Source organism: Acipenser ruthenus, chromosome 17 (assembly GCF_902713425.1).
Source record: "Acipenser ruthenus chromosome 17, fAciRut3.2 maternal haplotype, whole genome shotgun sequence".
In the NCBI taxonomy this organism is placed as follows: Eukaryota; Metazoa; Chordata; class Actinopteri; order Acipenseriformes; family Acipenseridae; genus Acipenser; species Acipenser ruthenus.
In genome coordinates, this window is record NC_081205.1 from 11,096,811 (window position 1) to 11,124,426 (window position 27,616).

General features: G+C 42.4%; 1 protein-coding gene across 3 annotated transcripts in view; it reads left to right on the forward strand.

The window, feature by feature from the left end:
- LOC117423595 (caskin-2-like) overlaps positions 1-27,616 on the forward strand; it is a 104,215-nt gene that overhangs the window by 58,615 nt on the left and 17,984 nt on the right. For 2 of the 3 annotated variants that reach the window (XM_034039653.3, XM_034039654.3), the window contains 9 exons: positions 402-547; positions 3,768-3,863; positions 8,802-8,932; positions 12,787-12,895; positions 14,576-14,684; positions 17,827-17,921; positions 21,362-21,479; positions 25,555-25,722; positions 26,574-26,660. In XM_034039653.3, the coding sequence (XP_033895544.3) occupies positions 402-547; positions 3,768-3,863; positions 8,802-8,932; positions 12,787-12,895; positions 14,576-14,684; positions 17,827-17,921; positions 21,362-21,479; positions 25,555-25,722; positions 26,574-26,660 (1,059 nt within the window). The remainder of the gene's footprint in view (positions 1-401; positions 548-3,767; positions 3,864-8,801; positions 8,933-12,786; positions 12,896-14,575; positions 14,685-17,826; positions 17,922-21,361; positions 21,480-25,554; positions 25,723-26,573; positions 26,661-27,616) is intronic. The other variant, XM_034039655.3, reaches the window with a different exon arrangement.

Sequence of the window (27,616 nt, forward strand, 5' to 3'; positions counted from 1 at the left end):
GGCACAGTACTGCATAACTCTCTGCTTGAGAAAGGACCAAGTGATCAGGTTAGGGTTGAGGTTTGTGAGGGGAAGCACTCATGGTGGCTGACTAGCCAGTACCACCATTCATTAGCCCGAAATTCACAGGCACTGAAAATAAGCAGATGTGCTGCAATGAGCTGTGATATTGTTTGGTGAAATGGTAGACACATGTTTTTGGGAATGCCCTCATCAGTGTAAGAAGTTACCCGAACGTAGTCTCGTTGATTTGGATAGTTTGGGAGGGGTCACGCTAAGAGAGGCTATGTTTTGATAAATAGTACAGGATATGAGGATACAGGATGAGAAGTGATCAGACGGTTGTATCTGAGTGCTCTGCGGTGTGACTCACCCTGCTTGTTGTTTTTGGTGACCCTCAGGAATGAGGCCTCTGCACTATGCTGCCTGGCAGGGCAAAGCTAACTCCGTTCACCAGCTGCTCCGTGCTGGTGCCTCCGTCAACCTTGCCTCCCAGGACGGGCAGATCCCGCTGCACCTCGCCGCGCAGTACGGACACTACGAAGTGGTACGTATACAACATAGCGGGGTGCCTCTTTCACTCGGGTTTCAGCAGCTGGCTTCACAGACCCCGAGTTCAACTGATCACGAATGTACAGGACAGTAAGTAGGCCAAGATTTGTGCTAATTGGGGTCTGTGGTACCAGCCATGAATATTAAATCAATGATAAATGTTTTCTGATTTTCAGCTCCCAAGCTTTCGCCCGACCTAGAATTCAGCTGTGGTACAGTTTGTGCTTTGATGTCTCAAAATAGGTGATTCCATATCATATCAGAGTTAACTAAAAAGAAATGTACAGTAGTACTGTTATACAAATGTTTTGACTTTATGTTTTGTGTTACATGCATCGCCCTTTATTTTTTGATGCAAAAATGAATTGACCTGTTTCCTGCGTCAGTGTCAGGGGTCACACTTTATATTTTACTACTGTACGGCATGTGATCTGATTGAGTTTTTACATTCCTCCCTCTCCCTGTCACCCTCTATTTTTTAATTTACAGTCTAAGTCCATTTTTTACCCCTGAATTTTACATTGTGTTATTGTTCTGAGACAGCTTGTTTCTTTAAATACAGCTCAGGGGAGGTTTATGCCTTAACAAGAAAAATAAGGCGTGAATATGGGCTCAAAATGAAATGTAATGGCTAAAATATAAAAGTTTGGGAGATTTTGCTGCACGAGAGGACCTTATTGGAAAGAAAGACATGGTGCGTTTCCACTGGCCATTTTTACGGGCAGTACTGGCACCAGGCTGTGAATCTCACAACGTATCTGAATCTGCCCCCAAGGCCGAACGAGGCAGCTGCAAAGGGGGCGGAGCAATCCAGGTTCAGTGAGGGAGGCCCAGGAGTGAATGGCCAGGGTGTTGAGGTTAGATTAAGGTGTGCTTGCGTAACACCATCACTGAGTGGCAGGAGTGTTGAGGTTAGATTAAGGTGTGCTTGTATAATACCAGGAGTGAATGGCCTGGGTGTTGAGGTTAGATTAAAGTGTGCTTGTATAATACCAGGAGTGAATGGCCAGGGTGTTGAGGTTAGATTAAAGTGTGCTTGTATAATACCAGGAGTGAATGGCCAGGGTGTTGAGGTTAGATTAAGGTGTGCTTGTATAATACCAGGAGTGAATGGCCAGGGTGTTGAGGTTAGATTAAGGTGTGCTTGTATAATACCAGGAGTGAATGGCCTGGGTGTTGAGGTTAGATTAAAGTGTGCTTGTATAATACCAGGAGTGAATGGCCAGGGTGTTGAGGTTAGATTAAGGTGTGCTTGTATAATACCAGGAGTGAATGGCCAGGGTGTTGACTTAGATTAAGGTGTGCTTGTATAATACCAGGAGTGAATGGCCAGGGTGTTGAGGTTAGATTAAGGTGTGCTTGTATAATACCAGGAGTGAATGGCCAGGGAGTTGAGGTTAGATTAAGGTGTGCTTGTATAATACCAGGAGTGAATGGCCAGGGTGTTGAGGTTAGATTAAGGTGTGCTTGCGTAACACCATCACTGAGTAGCAGGGGTTTTGAGGTTAGATTAAGGTGAGCTTGTATAATACCAGGACTGAGTAGCAGGGGTTTTGAGGTTAGATTAAGGTGATCTTGTATAATACCAGGACTGAGTAGCAGGGGTTTTCAGGTTAGATTAAGGTGATCTTGTATAATACCAGGACTGAGTAGCAGGGGTTTTGAGGTTAGATTAAGGTGATCTTGTATAATACCAGGACTGAGTAGCAGGGGTTTTCAGGTTAGATTAAGGTGATCTTGTATAATACCAGGACTGAGTAGCAGGGGTTTTGAGGTTAGATTAAGGTGATCTTGTATAATACCAGGACTGAGTAGCAGGGGTTTTGAGGTTAGATTAAGCTGATCTTGCGTAACACCAGGATTGAGTGGCAGGGGTTTTGAGGTTAGATTAAGGTCTGCTTGTATAATACCAGGAGTGAATTGCCAGGGTGTTGAGGTTAGATTAAGGTGTGCTTGCATCAGCACTCATCGCACCTGTCAGCAGTGTAATTGTCCCGAAATCACACATTTTAAAATAAATGAAAATTAGGAAAACAAGAATGGGGTCAAGATAGCGCCGTCTTTAACAGAAGCCATTCTTTACACACTGGGAGGTGAGACAAGTCTCCTAATGTGTACACAGAGATTGGGTCCAACAGTGCAGGCTGTAGGCTTGGGCAAACAAAACATTATCAACTGCAAATCTCACCCGAATAGGGATTGTTTATCTGTTTGCTGGTTTGGTAGATTGTAAAGCACGCACGTTTGCATATTGGGCTCTCACAGTGAGGGGGGCCCCCATGTGGGGTTGAGGGTGACCCATCTAGAACATTAAACAGAATCCTAAAATCTGGTCAGTGTGGTCAAAGAGATTGAGAATTGTTCCATATTTTTGGTTAAATAATCTTTGAACCCTGTTAAAATGTTGCAGCAGTCGTAATATATTCTTGAGGTTAGATGTGGGTGGACCCAGTACAGCTGCAATGTGTTTTTTTTTTTGTTTGTTTGTTTTTTTTCTTTTCAGTTCAATTCAATTCAATTACATTTAATCAGGATAAGCACCAATCTTGTTTTCAAGGCTGTCATGCTGGATGGCAGCAAGCAAAATTACAAACAGTGATAGAATAATTTAATCTCTAGTCTTACTGAAGACTCCACTGAGCTGACTGGGAGAATGTCTGCATACTAACTGCACTCTCTCTCTCTCTCTCTCTCTCTCTGCCCCTCTCTCTCGCTCTCTGCCCCTCTCATGCCTAATCCCAGAGCCCCGAGCTCAAGTTGCATCTGTCCAGAGAAATTAGTTGTGGAATCCTTCAGCACATGCCATGCATTTGAAAAAGTTACTTAACAAGCAGACAGAAGATATGCTTGGAATTGACCCATATTGACCCATATAGGATGTAGAGAGATATAGATACAGATATAGTCTTAGAAGTGTCAAAATATGGTGCCTTTGCATTGGTGCAAGTTATCGAAATGTTCATCTGATTTCAATCACAGGTACATTTTAGTACATTTTTTAAAAATATTTGTTTTTAGTGCCGGTTGGCACTTTACTTTATATCAGTCTTGATAGGTGTTAGTTTAAACTCATTAAAGGTGAGCTTACAAAGCAAACCGTGAAGGTTAAAATGTTATCTTTTTAAATTGACTTTACAGCCAGGTTTTTGCTGTAGTCGTAAACTCGTTCCATCTGTTTTTCCTTCAGTCGTTACGTTGTTCCTTCTGTTTTTCAGTCGGAGATGCTGCTGCAGCACCAGTCCAACCCCTGCATCGTAAATAAGGCGCGGAAGACGCCGCTCGACCTGGCCTGCGAGTTTGGGAGGCTGAAGGTAAGTAGAACTGTCAAACCTCTTCGGTCCTCCCGAATCGTGTGGCAACACACAGGCCTTTTTAATGAGGGAATGAGGAACAGATATTGTACCTCTTCACTGTCGGGGTGCTAAAAATAGAAACAACTGCCAATCAGTCTTTGAATAGATTGTCGGGCACTGACTCTGGTGATGTGAGCAAGTCATAATGGTAACCCATCTGGACACGGGCTGTATGGACATACGTATGACACAGACTTTTCATGTATCTAGGGATTTCATTTTTTGACGAGGGGCCAAGGGTCCTCAATGATACGTCATTAAACCTGTTAATTGTGCATCAAGCTTCAGATGCTTTGCCATTCAATGTGATGATGATCAGTGCAACCTGTTTGATGAGCTTCATGTCCTGACGGGAGGAGAACAATGCTGAGCGCAGGAATGTTGGATGTCAATAAGGGATCTGAAGAGCTTACAGGAATAGATTACTGCAGGTCTTTCTGATTCGCTTTCATCAAGTTAGCCCCCTACTGTAGGTCATTAATGGAGAATTGTGCCATGAGGATGTGTGTAACAGAGGATTGACATCCAGCACTCTTTATGACTACGGCACTTTTTGCTTTGTACATAGTTTCACTCTGTGCATTGTGAGGTTAATGCACATGGTGCAAGTCAATGCTGTAGGCTAAAGACTGTGCCCCTAAATCGCTGTGTTTGTCCTATCTGTTCACCAAAGCTGGTTAAACAAAGGCATTGTTTGTAAAATAAGAAGAGGTTTGCCTGATGAGTTCTTCTTTATTCAAAAGCCCACCTCTGTAAGCTGCTCACTATTGTGGTAACCAAGGCTGTATAGACTGCTGAGCAGCTTTAAGCCAATCAGAGCTCCCGTTTTGTTTGCTGTGTGTCTCAACACATTACACATTACAATCAAGCCCCATTCATGACATGAATATCAGTGCGGTTAAGGTCACTGGCTTGAAATAATAATACCTGAGACACCATAAAGAGTTCCCTGTTAAGTCAATTGAAAAACTCCTGCCAAACGCGCCCCAACCATCACCCCTCTTTCACAGTCACTGAGGTCTCTTGCAGCCATGCTAGCCATAATTATAGGCAACCAGCAATGCGCATACAGATTTTCAACCTATATTATTTGCCTTATGCAATCTTTTAGTTCTTCCTGTTTTTTCTTTTCCTGTGCTTTTGGTCACATAGTCTGCCAGGTGAATCCTGCCCAAAGCAGAGGCTGCTGGGAAGCAACATCAACATAATCTGTTGTCTTAGGCTTGTATAAGGAAAATAATACATTAGTGATAAAAGCCAAAAGAAGGGCCCACCAAAAAAACACTGTTGGGGGCATCATATGGCAAATGCTATGAATTGAAAGTACAACATATACATTTAACCATATTTTGATGGTTAAAAACATGAACAAAGTCAATAGGGTGTTGAGCTAGTACTGGCCCTGATCCGACGTGACAGCAGCGAGACTGCAAGGTATTGCAATTATTCTCGAATTATTTGAAATCAGTGTGCCATGACTACTGCCTCTCTGCCGCTTGGGAAATATAGCAGACGACTCAAAACTGTAACGGAACAAACTCCTCACAAATGAAATGTGATATAAAACAAAGTACAGAGGTCAGAATAACTTTGAAGGACAACGTCTTGAACGTACAGTAGCTGTTTGTCCTGGAAGCCCTGAACAGTTGGATACCCCTTGGCTCAGGGTTACAGGATTGTATACAGACTGTCGTTGGGATTCAGCACATGTGTGCCCCTCAGTCTTCTCTGAGTGACACACCAGTTTCAGTTATACATCACGGTGGTGAAGGTTGTGCTGAATCGCAGCCTGAAGATTGAATATTTTCACAGTGCTGTAGTGCATGTGCATGTGTAGACATTAGCACATGACTGTGTTTGCTAAGCGACTTCCATCTTTATTGCAGGCAAATTCCTTCCATTTAACAGCCACTGATTCGAATACTGTACTATATTTGGTGTCCTGCCTTGCTTTGCACAGCTGCCTGATTCCTTGGACACTGAGTTGCTGCTCTTCACCTCCACCTAGTGGCATCAGCCTGCCAGTTAACCCATCAAGCATCAACACAAGCTGAGATGACCAAACCTATTTCACATGTGACCTGAGCAGCCTCATAGCCGGGACTGCAGAGGTGAAAGGCCCATTTTTAGGGCCCTCATTCACTGATCGTGTCCATGTGTCTGTCACTGTCTTCATGGTGAACACGATATCTAACTTCCTGTTACTCAGATACTTCTGTTATGCTTCTAGTTAGCCTAGAACAGCGTATAATTAGGGGAGACATGGTTGAATTCTTCAAAATCTTAAAAGGAGTTGACATAGTTAGCCCAAACCAATACTTTAAGCACAGTACAGAAACCAGGACTAGAGGACACAGTTGCAAATTAAGTGAAGATAGACAGGACAGAGGAAAGGAGCCACTTTTTCACACAGAGAGTGCTGAGGGGATGGAATGGGCTACCTAGTTATGTTGTTGAAGCAGAATCACTTGGACCTTTTAAGAGCCAGGCAAGCTTAGATGGTAAATGTTTTTATATTCTTGAGTTGGCACTAATCTTGACCAAACATTTGTTATACACCCCTATCCTCCTATAGATTATTCAGATTTCATTTTTCTGGAATCCGCTAAACTCAAATGCAATTATGAGGACCCTATGAATGTGCTTGCACTAGTTTCTCAATATTTCAATATAAATGTAGATCTTTTTTCTCTTCCTTTCCTTGTAAAGAATTTGACAAACAGCTGCCAAACTTTTTAATAAATGTACAGCTTTCTCTGAAAAAAAGATAATATATTTGTTGCATTTTAAGTTGTTGGAAGAAATATTCAGTTCAGTTTAATCAGTCCACAGTGAATACAGAAGGGTTTCCTGTAAGGACGATACACACATCTCTCAATCTGAACTCTGCACAGATTTAAACAATTGAACCTAATGAAAACCAGGGACAACAACTGCTTAACCATCTGGAATGTGTTTAAATGAAGAATCTATTATCCCAACATAAACACACAGGGAAGTGCAGTAATGTGATTATTTGCATAGCAGGGGGAGCATGTTGCTGCTTGTCCATTTGTTTAAACAGCACACATCTGTACTGATTTATTTGAGAGTTTCATGTTCAATTACTTTTTACCAGGATGATTACTCAACGAGACTTGAAGTCTGATTTACAATGAAGGCCTGTGTCAAGCAACAGCAAATATGAATTAAACTAGACATAAAGCACATACCAATAGAGGTTGTTAGTTCGAGTAATATAAAATAGTAAGTCTCACTGAGAATCTATTTAAAGTGGTTCAGGTAAGATATCATTTATCAGTGTACTTTTATCATTTAAAATGTTTTCACTGAGTCAGTTGTTGTATTGATAATGCCTTTTTAACCACCCACTGAATTTGCTACATTTGAAAATCTGAATATGCGTGATACATTGTCATAATGAAACAGAGGAATTAGCTGCGGCCTCCTGGTGTTTCAAACTGCAGGGAGCAACAATTACCATTTGAAACATTTATAAAAAAGAATCGGCCCCAAAATCTGCGCCACAAAGGACGCTTACATGATATCTTAAATCTTAAATCATAAACAGCTGTAATTTCTCTTGATCAAGTATCTCCAATGCTACACTTCCAGCATAAATCAGCGCAATTGAAAACTTTATATTTGCACTGCTACACAAAAAACCATTCCCTCTGACCTAATATAGCTGCATGTTGCAATCAGGTAGCTCTTCATACCGTCTGCCCTGAAGCCAGTGTTGTAGACACCCACTCATTCTGCATTGAATAGTGATTGAAATGTTTATTATTGTTATACAGTGGGGGCCATACTATATTGACACACTCTGTGGTTTCAGTCCTTAGCTGTCTGATTATGATGTGGACTGCCTCTAGTCATGAGTGTCTTGCTGGTGGTAAAGTGATGGAGACTTCAGTGCATTTGTGCATATTTGCTTGACCTGCTGTACTGGCAGATGGCGGACAGCGAGGGTAGCAGAATATAACGGGGAAATAGCATTGGTTTATATTGGTGCACATCGATTAAGAAGGAATACGAGGGTGAGGGTGGCGTTATAATGGGGGCTGGGGGTGGTCTAATGAGGGAGGAAGAAAAGTCTTGATCCTAAGTACTCACTGAATCTCCTTTCAAATATGGTATGACCTCTTTTTGATTTAGCACAGCTTCTACAAGTCATTTCTCATGTCCATTGGGAGCAGTGTTGCAGGGGGACAGGTTAGTGGTTGCACTCTGACGTGCCAGCTAAACTTGGTTTGACTGCATTCTCCTATTGTAACAGTGAGTTCCACTCTGGAATTTTGTGGCGTGCGGTGCTGTCAGTGTGGTTCACGGTGGGATATTAGTGCCGGGAGGAATGAGCTCACGCCATCTAGTCTCTCCCTGCTGGCGACGGCTGGAGCCAGGACACAGTGCGTCTCAGCAGCTGTGTCCAGTCTGGGGATTAACCATCTCCCAGCACAGCTCTGTCACATAGCCAGGACTGAGCTCCAACCCACCACCATATCATTGGCTTCAGATGTGCCAAACACACCCTGCAACACCAGATGGGATTTTCATCTCATCAGCATCGCCGAGCTGAGACACAGCCCACCAGGTGTTAGGCGCTGACTCCCCTGGAGGAAAACACTGCATATTTTATAAGCGATTTATTAAAAATCGTAATCTGACCTTCGCAAACATGTTTTTAAAGAACCATGTGTCTACCACCCTAGAATGCTTTAGTTCTATAGGGTGATGCAACATTGTTGGTCATAGCTGTATGTTGATAAACTGCTGATTTGGTCCTCAGTCCCTTTCAAAGTGCTTTAAAGGGTTTCACTCTGTGCTGATGGACTATGCGTTGTTGATTAGATCCTCAGTGTGCCCTGCTCTCACAGCCCCCTCTCCCCTCCCCAGGTGGCTCAGCTGTTGTTGAGCAGTAACATGTGCGTGGCCCTGCTGGAGGGAGAGAGTAAGGACAGCTCGGACTCCGGCTCCAACACTCCCCTGCACCTCGCCTCCAGGAACGGACACAAGGACATTATCCGGTGAGAAAAACACTCTACCTGCTGCCTACACTCCTTATTCTTCTTATCTCTCTATCTGCTTTAACATGGATTGGCAGGACGGCACTGATTCAGACTGTTCTGGAGGGAGACGTTCTACAGTGAGTACCACGACTGTGCAGATCTGCAGCTCGGTCTGTTCTCAGGGACTGTTCCTCGTGAAACTGCAGGAGTTTCGCAGTCTTGAATACGGAAGCCTCTGCCAACCAAACACCTTCTATTATTCGCCTTTATTTCTAAATTGGGGGGAATAAAGAAATTAGAAGTATCAAATAATTCAAAGCAGTGTTAACCATATTTTAAAATCCATTGTATTACCTTTATTAACATGACTACAGGCTCCCTGTTTGTTGTACTGATAATCTTTTGAGTTAGGATATTCAAATGCTATATAGCCATCATAAAATAGATTTTTTTAACCTTTAAAATATAATACAGGTAAACATGTTTGCTTCCTTTTAAAATCATGATTACTTCTTTTTCCTGGTTTAGCGCTTTTATGAATATTTTGCTGTCCTCATGGTCTCCTTTGCTGTTACATTGCTGGTAATAGGCTCTGTGGCTCGCTGTCTCTATGTGTGTTAACAGAAGCCGGGCAATAGGGCAAGACATTTATTTTCCATCCATCTTGTTCCAATTACAAAGTTATAGCTGTATCAATCCTCCTGGACAGGAGAGCTTACTGTGTGATGTATGAGACCACACCAGCCCTACAGCCTAGATATGGGAAGAATGCGTGTGACTGACATATTTACAACCTGTGTAACGACTTCCTTGTTGCTATTGAGCTGAGCACAGCACAAAGCTGATGACCTGTCCATCCTGGTCACTATTTCATACACTTAACATCGGAACTCCATAAGGAGTGGGAGTGCCTTTGTTAGTCCCTGGAGAGAGTGTGTGGTCTAATCTCGCTGACAGGGAGAAGTCTGTACCACATGCATATAACACTTGACAGGTAGCAAAAGTAAACCCTGGGGACGAGGAGGGTGTGGACATTTCTTCCTTTTACAAGAACTCTCGTTCACAAGCAATTGCAACTCCTCCACGCTTTGCCTCCCCTTCTCATCCTTATAAAAGCTTCCCCAAGTAAAAGCATAGCAAAGTATAATAAAGCATGGTAAAAGCATAGCAGAGAGTCTTGAAAGCATGGTAAAACATTGGTTAGCATTGTAAAGCCCAGAGAGGTATGGTAAAAACATATTAAAAACATTGCAAACCATTGTAAACTATAGTAAATGAATAGTTTAACCATGGGAAAGCATGCACATTTAGGATCAGTCAGCGCCTTCTCTCTGACTAGTGTGCTTTCAGTGCTCTGTTATGATTAAGTTATTTCTCTTGCTGTTCTTTTTTCTTCACTGATTGCCAGTAGGGAAGCGCCCTTCAGCCTAGTTGCACTGGCAATGACTCACATGTCTACCATATGGAATTATGCTGTAATTTGACTGTAGCTAATTTGCAAACCATAAGATAGTGTATTTTATATGAATTATTGTCTCTGCAGATTACATTTAGGACTGATAAATAAAGAATGCTGCACCCATTCTATTGGGACTATACCCACATGAAAAAGGGCTTTAGTGAAATCTGCCATCAAGTTATCAGAAGATTCCTTTTTCCTTAACTGGCACCGGTCAGCCTGCCCCTCACATTACTCAACGTGATCTCTGTTAAAGAGGTTAAAGTTCAAACTACATGTGAAAGATACTGTGACCAAATGTGTGAAGTTACCCGTGTTTTGCGTTGGTTTTCCTGCAGCAGTAAAAGTTCCCTGTGAGTGCGTTAATGTCTCAGCCCTTTGACACAGGGCCAGGAAGAGAATGCTCAGTGTAGATGCATTCCGCATGTAATACCATCCACATTCCTCAAGGATTGGCCTAATTCCTCTTACCCCGGCTGTCTACGGACAGCATTTTTAAACCAGTTTTCGCACTGCTCGTATTTCTTAAGAATTTTAGGAGATATGCAAAGGTACAAAACATCTTCAGCACAAGAAAAGATGCAGATTGGGTCTTTGTCAACCGAGGGACTATCAAAATGTACCCTAGTTATGATTAAGCTCTCGTTTGGTACCTCGGCATGTTACAAATGTACCCTGGATTCAAGTCTCATTTCGTGTTGCGAGTCCTTTACGATATCCCTTTGTTACGACATTTGTCAAACCTGCATACGGTGGCGGAAGTGCCATAGGGAAAGAGAACATGCACATGAGATCAGATTGTTTTAATGGTGATGTCTTCTACCTTAATCTCCCTGCCCTTCCTCACCATATTGACCAGCGCGTATGTCTGAATGCTCATGAGATAATCAAACAATCAGCCCTCATGCACACTAGTTTGGTGCAGGCCATGTTGGGAGCTGTAATGTGCATGGCAGTAAAGTAACAGTTTGTGGATATTCATTTGTGAAACTTGAAAAGCAGGGTACATTTGTAACATGCCGAGGTACCAAACAATAGCTTTGTCTAAACCACGGTACACTTTGATATTTGCACAATACAACATGCGGTGTCATCTGAAAAGTGGGCTTCTTAATGAGGGAAAAAAACACACTTGGGATGCTTCCTCAATATTGCTATTTTCCCCTTTACATGTAAAGGTGACTTAACTGAAATCTGCCTATGAGTTATTAAATGGGGCGCCACCGACTAATATATGTTGTCCATCCTATGTTTCCCTGTCACTTTGAACAAAATAAGTTAAACCCAACCCTTATCACCGCATATTGATAAAAGCAGGTACCTTAAACAGTATTGCACTAGTCGAAACCGTGGCTGAGTTTGTGGTTTAGCTTGGAAGAAATCGCTGCATTTTCTTGTTACTCTTTAATGAGGGCATTTGTATTTTATGATCTGACCAGAAAGAAGTCTGATGGGCTACCACTTGAATCAGTACACATCGCACCAATCAACAAAATACAGTATTCATTAAAGAAAAATGAAATATAAAAATAATTTACCTCACTTGCACAGTAGACTATAAGCAGTGTGACAAGAAATGCAGCTGTCTGATGTAGTTGTGCATGAAACAGGGACTATGTATAGTAGAGAGCTTTATTTCTGCAGTAACATGATGTTATCACTGGATAAGCACTGCATGCACAAATACCACTTCGTCACGGGACAATTGCACAGAAATAAGAGAGGTGAACAGATGACAAAAATCTGGGCATTTATAGCACGGAACACACATTAAGAAACGACTCACACCCATTGTTACGAAGTGATCAAATACTTTTTAAATCCTGGCTCCTTTCATCCACACAGCATCTCCCAGATATCCGTAAGCCATGTTTTTTCTCCTGGTTAAACCATTAGCTATTAAAATGGTTTTTCCTGATTTTGCCATACTGTCTATATGACACCACAACAAATTGTCTTTTGTCAGCATAATATTCTAATTCCAATTTGTGATTTTTGCATCGACCTGTTAAAAGACAATGCAGTAACATATTTACATTATAACCGATATAAATTGCTGCTAAATTAGAACATACTTATTTTTGGGGGATGTTGATCATGTCTGTTTTCTATTTAGCAGAGTAAAGATATACACAATGTTGTCTTAATGTCAATATATTGATTTACCATTCTCTTATTGCGTCTTTGTCTGCTTTGTTAACTTGTTAAATTGTTAATAATGAAAATAAATTGAATAGGCATCAGCTTTTTAATTACCAGATGTGTTCTACAACAAGAACACTGAATTTGAATGAAGTAGGTAGCGTGCTCACTGTTGCATAACACAATGCAAAGCTCTCATTTGAATGAAGTAGGTAGCGTGCTCACTGTTGTAAAACACAATGCAATGCTGTCTTCTGCACTGTGCCCTCAGGCTGCTGCTGAAGGCAGGGATCGACATCAACAGAACGACCAAGTCAGGGACTGCTCTGCACGAAGCAGCTCTCTACGGGAAGACGGAGGTGGTGCGTCTTCTGCTTGATGTAAGTGTGACGTGACTGCTGCCAGGGCTCTGTCAATTACACCCTACCTCCAGTAACGCCGGCTTGATTTCTGAAAGAGAGTCATTTGCACAATGGGATTTGTTTGTGATCACTGATCTACTCAGTTTCGAAGTAGACACTGCCTTTTGGCTCATGCCTGATCAACCAACATCACTGGCATAGAATCAGGCTTTGGGGCTTCCAGCAAGAGAGGGAATCTGCAGTTCTGATGGAGCTGAATGAATTGCAATCGCAGCTAACACACTGCCTTCACCCAGCCTGTTTAAACCACTCACAAGTATCTGGGAGATTTGTTTATATTATCTTTTCTTGAGCTCCAAATTCTTCCAGGTGCATGGCTGGCCGTTGCAGGTGCAGATTTAGAATGGGTTCACCTCCCGATTTGCAGAGCAGAGATTAGCGTTGAAGTGGATTAGTTAATGCATGGCCTTCAATGTGCTCCATACGTCATGGCTCATCTAGATTCATTCAGCTTTGCACTGGTCGGTTTGGGCTTCAGCTAAAACTTGTATTCGGGCCCGCCATGGCTAGGCTTGGTTTATGTATTTATTCCCCCTGTTTCCACTCTAAACCCCCCCTCCCCTCTCCCCCCTCTCTCCCATATTTCAAACAGCAGATTTCTTTCCCTTTTTAATTAATCTTCACCACAGTTAAAAGCCCTGGGGGATTATAAATAGAGTGTACTATTGTCCTGATGGAAGTTGGGGGCTTTCTAAATCCACCCTCTTGCAGGGCTTTGCTTTGACAGAGATGAAAGCTACATTACAGACAGCTTTCCTAATCCAGTCGAGGCTTGCAGTGAATACACTGAGATTAAATAGGCTTGTTTTACTGTCCTCGGTTTTCATTTGGGACGGCAGCGTGCAAGCACTGTTTGCATAGGATTAGTCTGTGTGTTTCAGTCCATATTCTTTCAAGTAAATTCTTACTCCCAGTACTGGAAGGTTTTACCAGGATTTACCACATTGTCTTTATCAGACTACCTCTGTTGTTTTCATCATTAAAGCAAGGGTCCTTTCTGAAACATCTCAAGCAGTATCTGTGAGTCTCTGCAGTGTATTTAGAGTTTGTAAAATGACAGGGTTTAAACAGTATTTATATCCTCTACTATGTTAGATCAATTTAAATGACCCCATACTTGTGCACAATAGTTATGTGTATATGGAAAACATTTCAAATAGATACTGAATGTGGTTTAGCCTCACACTGTACACATGCATACTACTGTATAGACACTAAGGCTACCACCTATATTGATATGAATATTCTCACAAGGGTTACACAGTTCAGAAACATTAAATCCATCTGATTTAAAATACAGTGCAATGTGAGGAATCAGGATTAGCAATGTTAGGGCAGCAGTATCAAAGTCTTGCTGCCTTGTAGAGCATTGAAATAGACCTCATTGTAAAAGCTTGTACTGTCTTGCTGTATTTTCTGGTCTAGCAACATTTCAGCTTCAGTTCAGGAGCTCATTTCTAAAACACCACGCCTAAATAATGTTATTATAATAATAATAATAATAATTATTATTATTATTATTATTATTATTATTATTATTATTATTATTATTATTATTATTATTATTATTATTATTATTATAGTTATAGTTATGGTTATAGTTATAGTTATAGTTATTGTCATTATTATTCCTGGCAGGCTGGAATTGATGTGAATATTCGCAACACCTACAGCCAGACCTCCCTGGACATTGTGAACCAGTTCACCACCTCCCATGCCAGCAAGGAGATCAAGCAGCTGTTGAGAGGTAAGTGGAGCTGGCCTGCCTGCTTCGTCTTGTGCTTTATAAGGGGCTAGCGCTGAAGAGGTTACTTTCAAGTTTATTTGTATAGGTTTTTATTTAAAAAAAAAAAAAAATTGTAATGGTATTTATTACAGGAATTAGACATGAAATGCATCACAATGCTTAATGCCACTCTGTACAGTTCATGAAATACTTTACAAATTCATCACAATGCTTAGAACAGCTCATGGTGTTTCTGTGAACAATAGAAAACAAGAGTTAGGCTGATTGGCTTTTTTATGCATTTGTTTCCTGGTAAGTGTATGCACTGCTAAGGCCAAAGTCGTGTGTTTATGGTCTCCTTGCCTTTTATCTCTAGTAACACTGTAAATGCTTCACTGTAGAGTCTGTGCTGTAATTTCAGAAGCAGCTGTGCACACCGGCTATTTGGCTCAAATCATGGGTTTAGGTCAATGTTTGGAGCTAAAGACCACCTCGCTTCACTAAAACAGCATTTAGAGGGGATTTGTTTTCTGATTCAGCTCTGGGTATTTTTTATGTAAATCCTTTGATATTTTAACCAATGTGATAATCAGCAGCAGTATCAAAGCTGGAGTTAAAGGCCAGCAAGGATTAGGCATTCAGAATGGATTTTAAATTCTCAGTATTCCTGGTGCCATCCCACTTGTCCTAATAATTACCTGCTATGTTAATAACCTAGATAAACCCTTGAAAACAAGTAAATCCATTTGTGTGCATTAACAGTACATGAAGCTGCCGTGTCCCACACCCATTTCAACTTGACCTTGGTGTATGTTCATTACTATTGTTCAACCCCAGCATGCGGGAGAGTCAATGAAAACATTCAAACTACACTTGCATAATTGCCCTGTTCTATGGTGACATTCAGTCTAACTGACTTCTAGTGGCACTGTTTTAAATGAAGGCCTTGTGGAGCTTGCTATTGCGGTGGTGTGTTAGGGGGTGAAATGGGGAAGCAACAGTGGAGCCTCTGTGGAAGCAGCACAGGTCATACAGTGGAGCCTCTGTGGAAGCAGCTCAGATCATGCAGTGGAGCCTCTGTGGAAGCAGCACAGGTCATACAGTGGAGCCTCTGTGGAAGCAGCACAGATCATACAGTGGAGCCTCTGTGGAAGCAGCTCAGATCATACAGTGGAGCCTCTGTGGAAGCAGCTCAGATCATACAGTGGAGCCTCTGTGGAAGCAGCTCAGATCATACAGTGGAGCCTCTGTGGAAGCAGCACAGACCATACAGTGAAGCCTCTGTGGAAGCAGCTCAGATCATACAGTGGAGCCTCTGTGGAAGCAGCACAGATCATACAGTGGAGCCTCTGTGGAAGCAGCACAGATCATACAGTGAAGCCTCTGTGGAAGCAGCTCAGATCATACAGTGAAGCCTCTGTGGAAGCAGCTCAGATCATACAGTGGAGCCTCTGTGGAAGCAGCACAGATCATACAGTGGAGCCTCTGTGGAAGCAGCACAGATCATACAGTGAAGCCTCTGTGGAAGCAGCTCAGATCATACAGTGGAGCCTCTGTGGAAGCAGCTCAGATCATACAGTGAAGCCTCTGTGGAAGCAGCTCAGATCATACAGTGGAGCCTCTGTGGAAGCAGCACAGATCATACAGTGGAGCCTCTGTGGAAGCAGCACAGACCATACAGTGAAGCCTCTGTGGAAGCAGCTCAGATCATACAGTGGAGCCTCTGTGGAAGCAGCACAGATCATACAGTGGAGCCTCTGTGGAAGCAGCACAGATCATACAGTGAAGCCTCTGTGGAAGCAGCTCAGATCATACAGTGAAGCCTCTGTGGAAGCAGCTCAGATCATACAGTGGAGCCTCTGTGGAAGCAGCACAGATCATACAGTGGAGCCTCTGTGGAAGCAGCACAGATCATACAGTGGAGCCTCTGTGGAAGCAGCACAGATCATACAGTGGAGCCTCTGTGGAAGTGCAGCTTGCCATCAAGACAGGCAGCAGGCAGAGCAGGAGAAGCTGGCATGAGTTTGCAAAATACATCCAAGCTGATCTGGGTAAGCAGGCAGGGAGCACACGGACACCCGCTCCCCTCGAGACCAGTGCTGTTTTATACATGTGGACAATCGAGCATCTAATTTCTCCTCACCACATTCTCTCAGGGGTTTGGCCCAGGGATAGGGTAACTTTAAATAAAGTTGTTCCAGTTAGTACGTGTCAAATGATGTCTGATATTACTGTGAACAGGTTCCCAGTCTACTTTCATATTCCCATTGTGTGTTTATGTATGTGTTTGTGTGCGTCAGATTTAATATGTGCTTGAAAATCAGCCTGCACCAATGAAAATACCATGGCAGGTGGTTTACGTTGTTTTCAACAACAAATCAGAACCACCAATTGAACTGTAAAAAGCACAAGATGGAGCTGTTTGATATAAACACATGTTTTTATTGACACATCAAGCACGTCGTGTGACGAGGGTGCTTGGTTTACAGAACTCCTCTGTCTCTCTCTTCCACATCACAATCTGTGGGCTGTTGGGAAATAAAAACAGCATGCCGCTTGTTCACACATGCAGAACACAGACCTGTGATTAAGCACTCAGCCATTCATCAGACTTTTATTATTGAACTGGTTGAGAACCCTATTGAGAAAACAAGACAGTGCCATCAGTTTCTCACTGCAGGATGGCATTGCCTCTGACCATTTTGCACCCCCTTGGTTTATGAAGACTTTATATATATATATATATATATATATATATATATGTGTGTGTGTGTCTCCTTTCTCAACTTTATTCCACATAAAATGAAATAAAAACACTATGGTAAATATAACTATGGGAAAAGCACAGGAAAACTGCTGAAGTAATGTGCTAAAATAAAGTGTAACTTTTATAAGGGGGTCTCTACTTCAGGTCAGGATTATGTAGCAAAGGGAGCACAAAGAACCCTGCAGGACTGAGATCTGGAGCATTGCTTACCACACACCCCTCAAGGCCTGTCAGTATCAGGACTGAGGACACTGTTCCCTCAGTGCAATCCCCACTAACACTGCCCCTCTGGAGCATTGCTTACCACACACCCCTCAAGGCCTGTCAGTATCAGGGCCGAGGACACTGTTTCCTCAGTGCAATCCCCACTAACACTGCCCCTGTCTCCCCTCACAGAGGCATCCGGACTCCTGCAGGTCAGAGCGCTGAAGGATTACTGGAACATCCACGACCCCACGGCCCTCAATATCCGAGCAGGCGACATCATCATGGTAGGCTGGTGTGTGTGTGTGTGTGTGTCTGTGTGTGTGTGTGTGTGTCTGTGTGTCTGTGTGAGTGTTTGTGGGGGGCTGGGGGGTCGTAGTAGGTCTTGTTTAGATTTACACAACATTACAAAAACACACCCTGCCATTCTGGACCCTCTCAGGCCCATCGTCACAAGAGTGGTTCATGTGGTTATTGTTTTAGGGAAGCGATGTAACCCTTTCAGTGCCCCTGAAGAACCCTTGTCATTTTATAACGTCTCCCACAGTACTGTTTTGTTGACACTTCAGGATGACACAGGGTTATTTCCAATTCAAAGACATGAGATGTCAAAGTACTTTCAATTCCTAGTCTTCACAAGCTATAGTGTTCTCTTTAGCGGCCTGGTTCACCTCCCTGAATCCTGCTGCTCTGTGCTGACACAGAGCCTCCACTACAGGCAACTTTCACTCGACTCCTTATGAACCTTCACTATAATTCATCCTGCACTGCCATGTGCTTAGGATTAGAAATGGAGGTGCACTTTCTTTACATAATGGCATATCTGGGTATATTTTTCCACTTCAGTAAATGCTGACTGAGTTCCTTTCCCTCTGCATCACACATGATGTTCAGACCCACACTCACTGTTAATCATAGGTGACAATTTAACAAGGTAATGCTGGGGGCTATGCAATACTTTGTAGACAAGTCATTTTAAGATCTCTTACATGGTTAGCTATACAGTAATGCCAGCAGGCAGACTACAACGGGACCTTTTGATCAATCATTCTGTCACAGAGGTGCAGTTAAGTGCTGTAATACGAGATGTTTTATGATCCAAGAGGATGAAATCTCTTTAGTTCTGAGTTGTACTTCTATAGAAATGTGTTGTAAATGTTCTGCTATGTCTCTAAGGCTGCAGTGGTCACTCCTAGGGGAAGCTTGAGTGGCAGTGAGACAGTTTAGTTTAGTTTTAGTATGTCAACTTTGTTTTTAAGAGTGCCCTGGAATAACTTGATAACCTACAATTTGCATCAAATTACCAACCCAATACAATGTTCTGGAAACTGGAATGTTTGCGTGTTATTGAGTTTTCCTTCCACATCTTTTTTAATTGTACAGAAAACATGATACTATTATACAAAAAGAAAAAAATCTGAAACTGCAGGATATCAAGTTTTTTTTTCCTTTCCTCCACTAATTTGGATTGTTATGGATGGTTATAGAGTGAAAATAACCAGAGTTTATGACTGAGTGGTGAGCTAAACGGTTAATATGACTTTGGGATATAACATAAAGTGAGCAGGTTTCTGTGTACTGTAAGTAAGTTGTACACTGTGTTCCAGATACAAAGCACGGTAGCACAATACAGAACACTGCCATGTGTATGTTTATAGCTTTCTTTTTTAATTATTACCATGTGTTGTACAAATACAGTGTCATAGACTGGGTGTTCTGCATTTTTCTTATCATGACTTCAGTGTTTTAATGTGTATTTCCCCAGGTTGCAGTGATGTTAAAAGGGTTTGGCTGTATAACATTTTAACACAGAGACTATTTGAATATTTTTGGGGGGTATGTGTATATCTGCATGGTGTTGAAATGGTTAAGAACCCAGTAGAGTACTTGAAGCCACACTTAATATTAATCCGGTTTCCTCAGAAGGTGAAAGCCACAACCTTAATTATCCAGCAAACTCTTGCAAATACAACTATAATAACTCTGCACAGAGCCACGGGTTTAAAGGCTTACTCAGTAGCGATTCCATTTCTTATTTCCTACCTGCAGCACCCTCTCTTTATATATTCATGTATTTGATTTAACCAGAAAGAAAGAATGCATTGAAATTCCCATCTCGTTGACAAAGGGAGTCCTAATCAGAACACATCCAGTTTCAAGCATAAAGCTAGAGGAAGAGCTGTAGAAAAGCATTCAGTGATTATCCCCGTGGAGTGGAGGGGCATTTTAACAAACCACGATATCCAACTGAGGTGAAACTTGGTAAAGATATTAAGAGTGTTCTCTGTTACCTGTTCACCGAGCACACTTAGAGTTCAGTAATCAGTGATATAGAAACAACAGGCACTCGTGTGTGAAAATGTTAGACCACTTTGTGCTTTAATTAGGCATCTTAAACAACTTCTGAAAAGTCTTATGCATTTGACCATTTGTGGCAATTACTATTTTAAATTAATTGCATGTGTGGCCTATTAAAGTCATCAATTCACTTAGACAATCACTAATTTGCCTATTTTGTTTCTAATGTATATGTAGGTCGCGATTCCAATGTTATACAGTACACCCTCGCTATAACAAACCTGTCCAAGCGGTCTTTTGTTTGTTATATAGAGGGGTTCATTATTGCGAAAAGACAATCAAAATGAACGATAAACTGTTGGAGTAAGTTAATGAGATGAGATTGTGAATACAAGTAGAATTACATGTGCCTGTTCGTCTCATGTATGCAGTATTCTGCCTTTGTTTTATTCTATTTGTTAAAGAATTAAAACGTAGTACAAAAAGCAAAAATCCCAAATTGAAGCTGAACTGTTATTCAAAATCAAGCTGACATGAATCGTTTCAAAGTGCACCAAATCTTAATCTAGCATGCAAGAATCCCAAACTGAGCTTTTATCCCAAATCAACCCAACATGAAAAGTTCATCAGATCCTCGTTGCTTTGAGTCAGTTTCGTATCTGCGGGTCTAAATAAAACTGCATGCTAAATGCGTTGGTGAGCATGACATGACCTAATATGGCTGCCATATGGACGTCATGTGACTACTATATGAATCAGTAGACTAACATTGTTACTATGTGATACACATCTGGATGTTCACAAATCATTCATTTAGAGGTTCCATTCCCTCTGAATTTTTGGTACCACTGTAATTGTAGCTGTCTGTCAGAAGCAGGTCTCTGCTGTGAACGATGCTCTGCCTGGGTGCTGCTGCCCCATGTCTCCCTCCCTCTGTCTCTCTGCTGTGAACGATGCTCTGCCTGGGTGCTGCTGCCCCATGTCTCCCTCCCTCTGTCTCTCTGCTGTGAACGATGCTCTGCCTGGGTGCTGATGCCCCATGTCTCCCTCCCTCTGTCTCTCTGCTGTGAACGATGCTCTGCCTGGGTGCTGATGCCCCGTGTCTCCCTCCCTCTGTCTCTCTGCTGTGAACGATGCTCTGCCTGGGTGCTGATGCCCCATGTCTCCCTCCCTCTGTCTCTCTGCTGTGAACGATGCTCTGCCTGGGTGCTGATGCCCCATGTCTCCCTCCCTCTGTCTCTCTGCTGTGAACGATGCTTTGCCTGGGTGCTGCTGCCCCGTGTCTCCCTCCCTCTGTCTCTCTGCTGTGAACGATGCTCTGCCTGGGTGCTGCTGCCCCATGTCTCCCTCCCTCTGTCTCTCTGCTGTGAACGATCCTCTGCCTGGGTGCTGATGCCCCATGTCTCCCTACCTCTATGTCTGTCTGCAGGTTCTGGAGCAGCACATGGATGGCCGCTGGAAAGGACACATCCACGACACACAGCGGGGTACGGACCAGGTCGGGTACTTCCCTCCCTCCATTGTGGAGGTCATCAGCAGGAGGGCAGGTCAGTGATGCTCTCACCAGGCTGCAGCACACATCATTATTGTCTCTTTACCATCTTATTATTTTGCAGTCATTCCGAGAGGTTGTTATTGCAATTACTCCAATGCTGTGTCTTTTTTCTGGGTTGGTCTGTGTTCAGATGCTTTGACTATGAGTTCAAGAGCTGCTCTTCAGTTCTCGTTGCCTGCCATAGACATGTGTAATGTAGATACTGTAGTGCCTCATTTCCACTGCAGCCGCGGCTGGCCCTGGCCAAGAGAAACGTGTTGCAGTGCTCTTTCCAAACATGGCCAACCTCGGAGGTTCTTGTTCTGTATCAAAAGGTCACTGGGGGGTTGTGGGATAGTATTGTTCTGTATTTTAAAGAAACCTGTAACAGAAGAAGCGACTGTGGCCGGGCAGGGCTGATGTGTCCAGCAGTGGAAGCACCCTTTTTTAGGCTGGGGCGTCAGTAGAAACGGGGTATAAATGTATTTATATTACTTAGCACCAGCACCAACTAGTGCACAGCAGTGTATTGGCAGGAAAACTACAGTTAACTTGCTCCAAAGTGGCAGATGACAAGACGGCGTCTTACTAATATAAAGACACTGTCTGATTGAGCCTGCATTCCTGAACTCGGAGAAAGGCAATGAGTAGACTTATCAATCAGTTGTTCTTATTGCAATGACACTTAACAGTGTCTGAGTCATTGCGATTAGAACAACTCAGAATGAGCAGACTTATCAATAAACAGTGTCTGTCATTGCAGTAAGAACAACTCAGAATGACTGCAAACATCATTAAAAGGTCTACATAAAATCTGAAGCTACTTAACTTTTAACATTTTTGTGGTGATTGACCGAACCCACATGAATACAAAGTGGTTCCACACCACAGATCTGTGGGATTGTTTTTTTAGATAGTCACAGAGTGGTGTATTCTATATCAATAATATATTTTGTAAACATGTACAGAAAGCATGTTTATCTCTTAGACATGTGTACATATTTTTAGACTCACTTAAAACCTTTTGGTTAATTTGACAAGCGCCTAAGCCTGTATTAAAATGCAGACGTGGCTAACCAAAATGCAACAGGATTTCTCAAACACTGGTTGGGCTCTTTCAGTTACAGAATGCAGTGCACTTAAAAGAAAGCTTTGGTATGTTCATGTGGAAGCAAAAAATCAATGTAAATCAGAACACCATGCCAACTAGAGTGTGACAGGCTTACTTATATTTGCATTAACAATAAGGGTGTTGAAATGTATCTGAAAGCAGTTTTAGACAGCTATGCTAACTCAGTTTTTCACACCTGTCACTTGTAGCCATATCTAAAGTTCAACACCTGATAGACAAGCTTTGTGAATGCATCCCAACATATAGGACCCAGTAGTCGCCAAAAAAACGTGTGCTTAGCTGCCTAGCAACCAGATCTCCTGCAACGAGGGAGAGAGGGAAGAATGTGTTATACAACTTAACATGTTGTTTAACTGTAGTTTATTTTGGGGGAACACTGTAATAGTTGTAGTATTTAATTCATAAGAATTACTGTACAGCGTTAAACTTAAACACCACTAAGGTTTCGTTAACAGACTCATTATTTCCACTCTGAGGACACAGTGAACTTTACTGTATACCGCAGTGCAGTGTGGAACAGTAACACAATTCCAACTTCAAAGTTACTGTGGGGAATCACTAGGGCAACTAATATGTGCACAAATGATTGTTAGCTGAAGCCATTGCTGAGGTGTTTGATACTTTGACAGCGAGCTGAAGTTCTGACGCTTGCAAGCCTTACCTAGCAAGAGACACTTGCACTAATGGCAGTTGCAGTCTGAATAGAAACATCCCATTGGTTATCATTACACTTTAAAACGAAAGGACTGCATGCTGGTGTGGAGAGATAGGCACTGCGAGTGAGTGTGGATCTGAGCTGTGTTCAAACGGAGGGCAGAGCCATTGAGAGGCCTGTGTCTATGTGTCTGTGACGCCTGACTGCAGCCGTTGAGGCAGAGAGCATAGCTCTGAACATGGAGAAGAGCCCCACACACAATGAGGGGCTTAGCAGTGTGAGAGTATGAATCTCAGGGAATTCGCTCTGTTTGATGAAACTCTGAGGTGGAGCAGGACAGGACCGATACACATTCAGTTTGACGGATGTACGGCTGGTTGGGGTTTCAGATTTGCCCATTATAAATCACGTATGTGAAATTCACCCCTGTGAAAATTCCGGAACATCTTATCCTGCATATAGATGTCATCCTGTGCATCAAACATAGGGTTCTAAAGATTAAAAAAACAACAATACTTTTATGTTTAATTGCAGTTTGAGTGCAGTCTTCGCTTTCTGATTGATCAGGCATATTTATAGGTTTACCATCATCGTGTGCAAGTTTTCCCTTACTTTGATGCATTGCACTGCTTTTTGGATGGAGTTTGAATATCAAAATGATAATACATCACCCTGCTCTGGCAAAGTAAAAGCTGGCAAGAATTAACTGTGACACATTACCGCCACCATGGAGTTAAAACAAAAAAAGCTGTAAGGTCATTTTGACGTTATCTTTAGCAATTGTTGCTAAGGGATTCAAAGCAACCACAAATCACTGCGGAAAAGAAGCATGGATTTTATTCCCTTGCAATCCTTTCATTAAAATAAAATGCACAGAGTTTTAATGTAATGTCATGTTTATTAAAATGAATACCAATCTTGGATTGGAGGACACAACTGCAATTACCGTACAGAATTATAACTATTTATATAAAGCTTTTTCAGATGCATGGCCCTGGGGGTATGCATGGTATTCAAAAATAAAAAGAACCCTTTTCTTTACTATGTACATATGCTTCTGCAGTAAGTAACATTTTTATATAGTATATATTTATATGTTACAGAAAGAACAGATATGCCCAACAATAGGAAGGACAACGGTGCTTTTTATACTAGCAGTGTCACGTCAGCCTTTCTCTTGCACAGTTTTGTCTAATTGTGTGTGTCCGTCTCTGCCTTATCACACTCTACATGGTGAACATGATAACTGGCTTAATTTTGCACAAATGGTTTTATCATACACTCCTAGCCTCATGTAAATGTTTCAAATTTATTTGGCTTTAACCCGATACATGTATAACCAGTACATGCACATTCACATTCTTACTTCTGCAATTATGAGATCCCATTGGTCACGAGTCAGTGCCCACAAGTAACTTTATTCAGTAGCTGGACATGTTCATTTACAGGAGGGAGTGGGTGAAAGCCGGACCAAAACAAAACTAAAACAATTCTAAACGTCTTGAAAACAACACCATGCGATTACACCGTCTCTGTAGTCTATATCATTCATGTGTGCATATGATTTTGTAAACTGCAGATAGTAATTCATTTAAAAGAAATTGTTAATAAACTGCTTGAAGAAATAGGATAAAAATGGATCTAGCATAAGGTGTAGCTACATAGAATCATAGACCACAATGTAGTTTACAAATAAACTGAAACACTTTTTTAGCTTGTATGTGAGCCACAAAAAAGCTACAACTTAATAAAGTGAAAACTTGCATGGCAAGCTAATAATCACCATCAAAGTACACTATATATATATATATATATATATATATATATATATATATATATATATATATATATATATATATATATATGGAAAAATAACTTATTTCAAAGTGCTATTTTAAAAGAAACTTGAAACAAATGAATCTACAGTAGTGATATATCAGTGTTTGTATTTTGTTGTCAGACGGGTAGCATTCTTGTAGACCTCTGCACGTCACTCTGGTCTGGACAGAACACGCTGTGCTCTGAGAAATTATGTCAGAGATAAAAACTGCAGTTTAGATGTCTCTTATAACAGAAATCAGTTTGAACAGCTTCACATTCCTCACCCAGACTGTGCAATAAGAAATACCGCCACTCAATATATTAACTTATCATGCACTCTTCAAATGGAAGGTACCAATATATCTAACCATTCCCAAGATAGGATCTGCAACGTGAAGCCTGTTGCTCTGCTGTCCTGCTAAACTAGAGTGTGACTCAACCTCAGCCCTGCTTGTACTGACCTCCCTTCTCTCCCTGCAGGTGGCACCCTCTCCCGCCACTCCTCCCTGCCCATGCAGCGCCAGCAGCACCTCTCCAGACTCCCCCTCACTACCCTGACTGCCCCCCAGACTGATGACTCCTACCAGCTGTACGCTCCACCCCCTCACATCGCCTTTCACCGGACAAACGGGCATGGAGACAACACAGGTAACAGCGTTGAGAGAGCTTTCACACGCTGAGTTCATCAGTGCACACTGCCTTCAAACTGAAAGGGGTTAGGCACAAGGGTTGGGTGTTTATTTAAAAAATGATTTGTCTTGAACTAGTTTCCAATATTATCAGGAGTATGTACCTCTGCCTGTGCTGTAGCTGCTTAGCACTGTGAATCATCTATGCTTTCACTCCCCATTTCAACCTTTTGTCACATCAAGAAGCAGAGGGCGTGTCAGAAGGGTTTGAGCAGACACAGTAACCTATCCGCTGGTGTTGCAGTTCACATGATCAAGGGTTAGAGTCTGTTTCGGGGTTGTTTCTCAGTTCCTGGCAGACAACAGTTTGAAATATCAGGGGTTTGGAGTCAACAAACGCACCCCAGTTGCCGTGCCAGTTGTCCACAGATGGAAACAGCTTCTATTGGCAGGGTGTACCTGAGACCTGCCTCGCTGTGATAATCGAGGCTTTAAGTCTTATTAGTGTATTCCCACAAGTCCCTTGTTCTTTTTTGTTTTCAATTTGACTCCTATGCACTTGGTTTCCACTGTTAGTAAGGGTAATAGAATAATAGGATAGTCCGACCCCACCTATAGGGCAGCATAGAAAGTGAGTGTATGACACAGTTGGGATCTGTAGCACAGGATGGAAGTGAACTTCTTAGAAAATCTAGTGTTGAAGTAGGATAAATGGACTTCAAGGTGACTGTGAAAGAAAAAACAGGAAGGGGCGTGCGAGAGTCTTGTAATGCTTCTGAGAGGTATGTTTTTTAAAGCCTTGGTTATCACTTCTTTAGGGTGCTTTGCAGAGGGGCCGGGGAGATATATACGTTTTTGTGTTCACATTAGGAGAGCCATTTGAGAGCCCCAGGCCCCAACACTCAGAGCCAGCCAGCCTCAGTGAGGATATATGGGTCCTCAGGAGCGCAGTGATTGGTAAGAACCACCCCAGCGCCCCCTGCCCCCTCTCCCTGTCCAACCCTGCCTAGTGCTACAGCCTTTATTAAAGGTGTAATAACCAATGCGTTAAAGACATTTTCTTATCTCTCATTATTAGAATGTCAAACATTCTCTCGAGTTTTGCAGCAACTTTTTTATTTTTTTAAATTTAGAGTGCCCGATTTTTTTATCCCCTCAACGCAGCAATTTCCCACACAGCTCAGGAGAGCTGAAGGTTCAGTGGGCATCTCCTGATCCCACGACCGAGCCAGGAACTCGAGAGCGGATATCAGCGAGCTACCGGCCTCTGGAGGACAAAGGTCAGCTCTTCAGGTGTCCACTCTGAGCTCATCAGGCGCCTGACCGGTAGTGTCCGCTGTAGCGCGATAAGGAGAAACAGTCCCAGCTGGTTTTGCCTCCCTAACCCGCAGGAGCACCAAGGCCAACACGACGCTCTGTTTGGAATCCCCAGTGAAGACCAGCGACTTTCCACAGCCAGGACGCGAACCTGCGCTCCCCTGACTGTATGACTCACCCTAGACCTCGCAGCCATGCTTTTACCAGTGAGCCACTCAGGGACGTGACTTCCTATCCTTCCGCCATGCTTGAATTACTCCCCAGTGTTAGATGTCCTGAAACCCAACTCCTTGTCGTTTGCAGCACGGAACAGAGTGTACGGAGATATGGGCAGCAAAACAACAAGGGAAAGTTATTGTGACAAGCATTTATTGTTCCACCTTTAATTCCTGCTTCAGCTCCCAGTAGTACCCTCCATCCAGGGAAGGGATCCCTAGTTGCTAAGTGTGGCTGTTTCATTTTATTTTTGCAAGAACATTGCAGCTGCTAATGCCTCTGCTTACAGAAGACCCCTTGTCTACCTAGGAATCAACAGTCTGAACCCAGGCAAAAACAGTAGCAAGCAGTAAGAAATTGGATTGTAAAGTCTTGCTCAG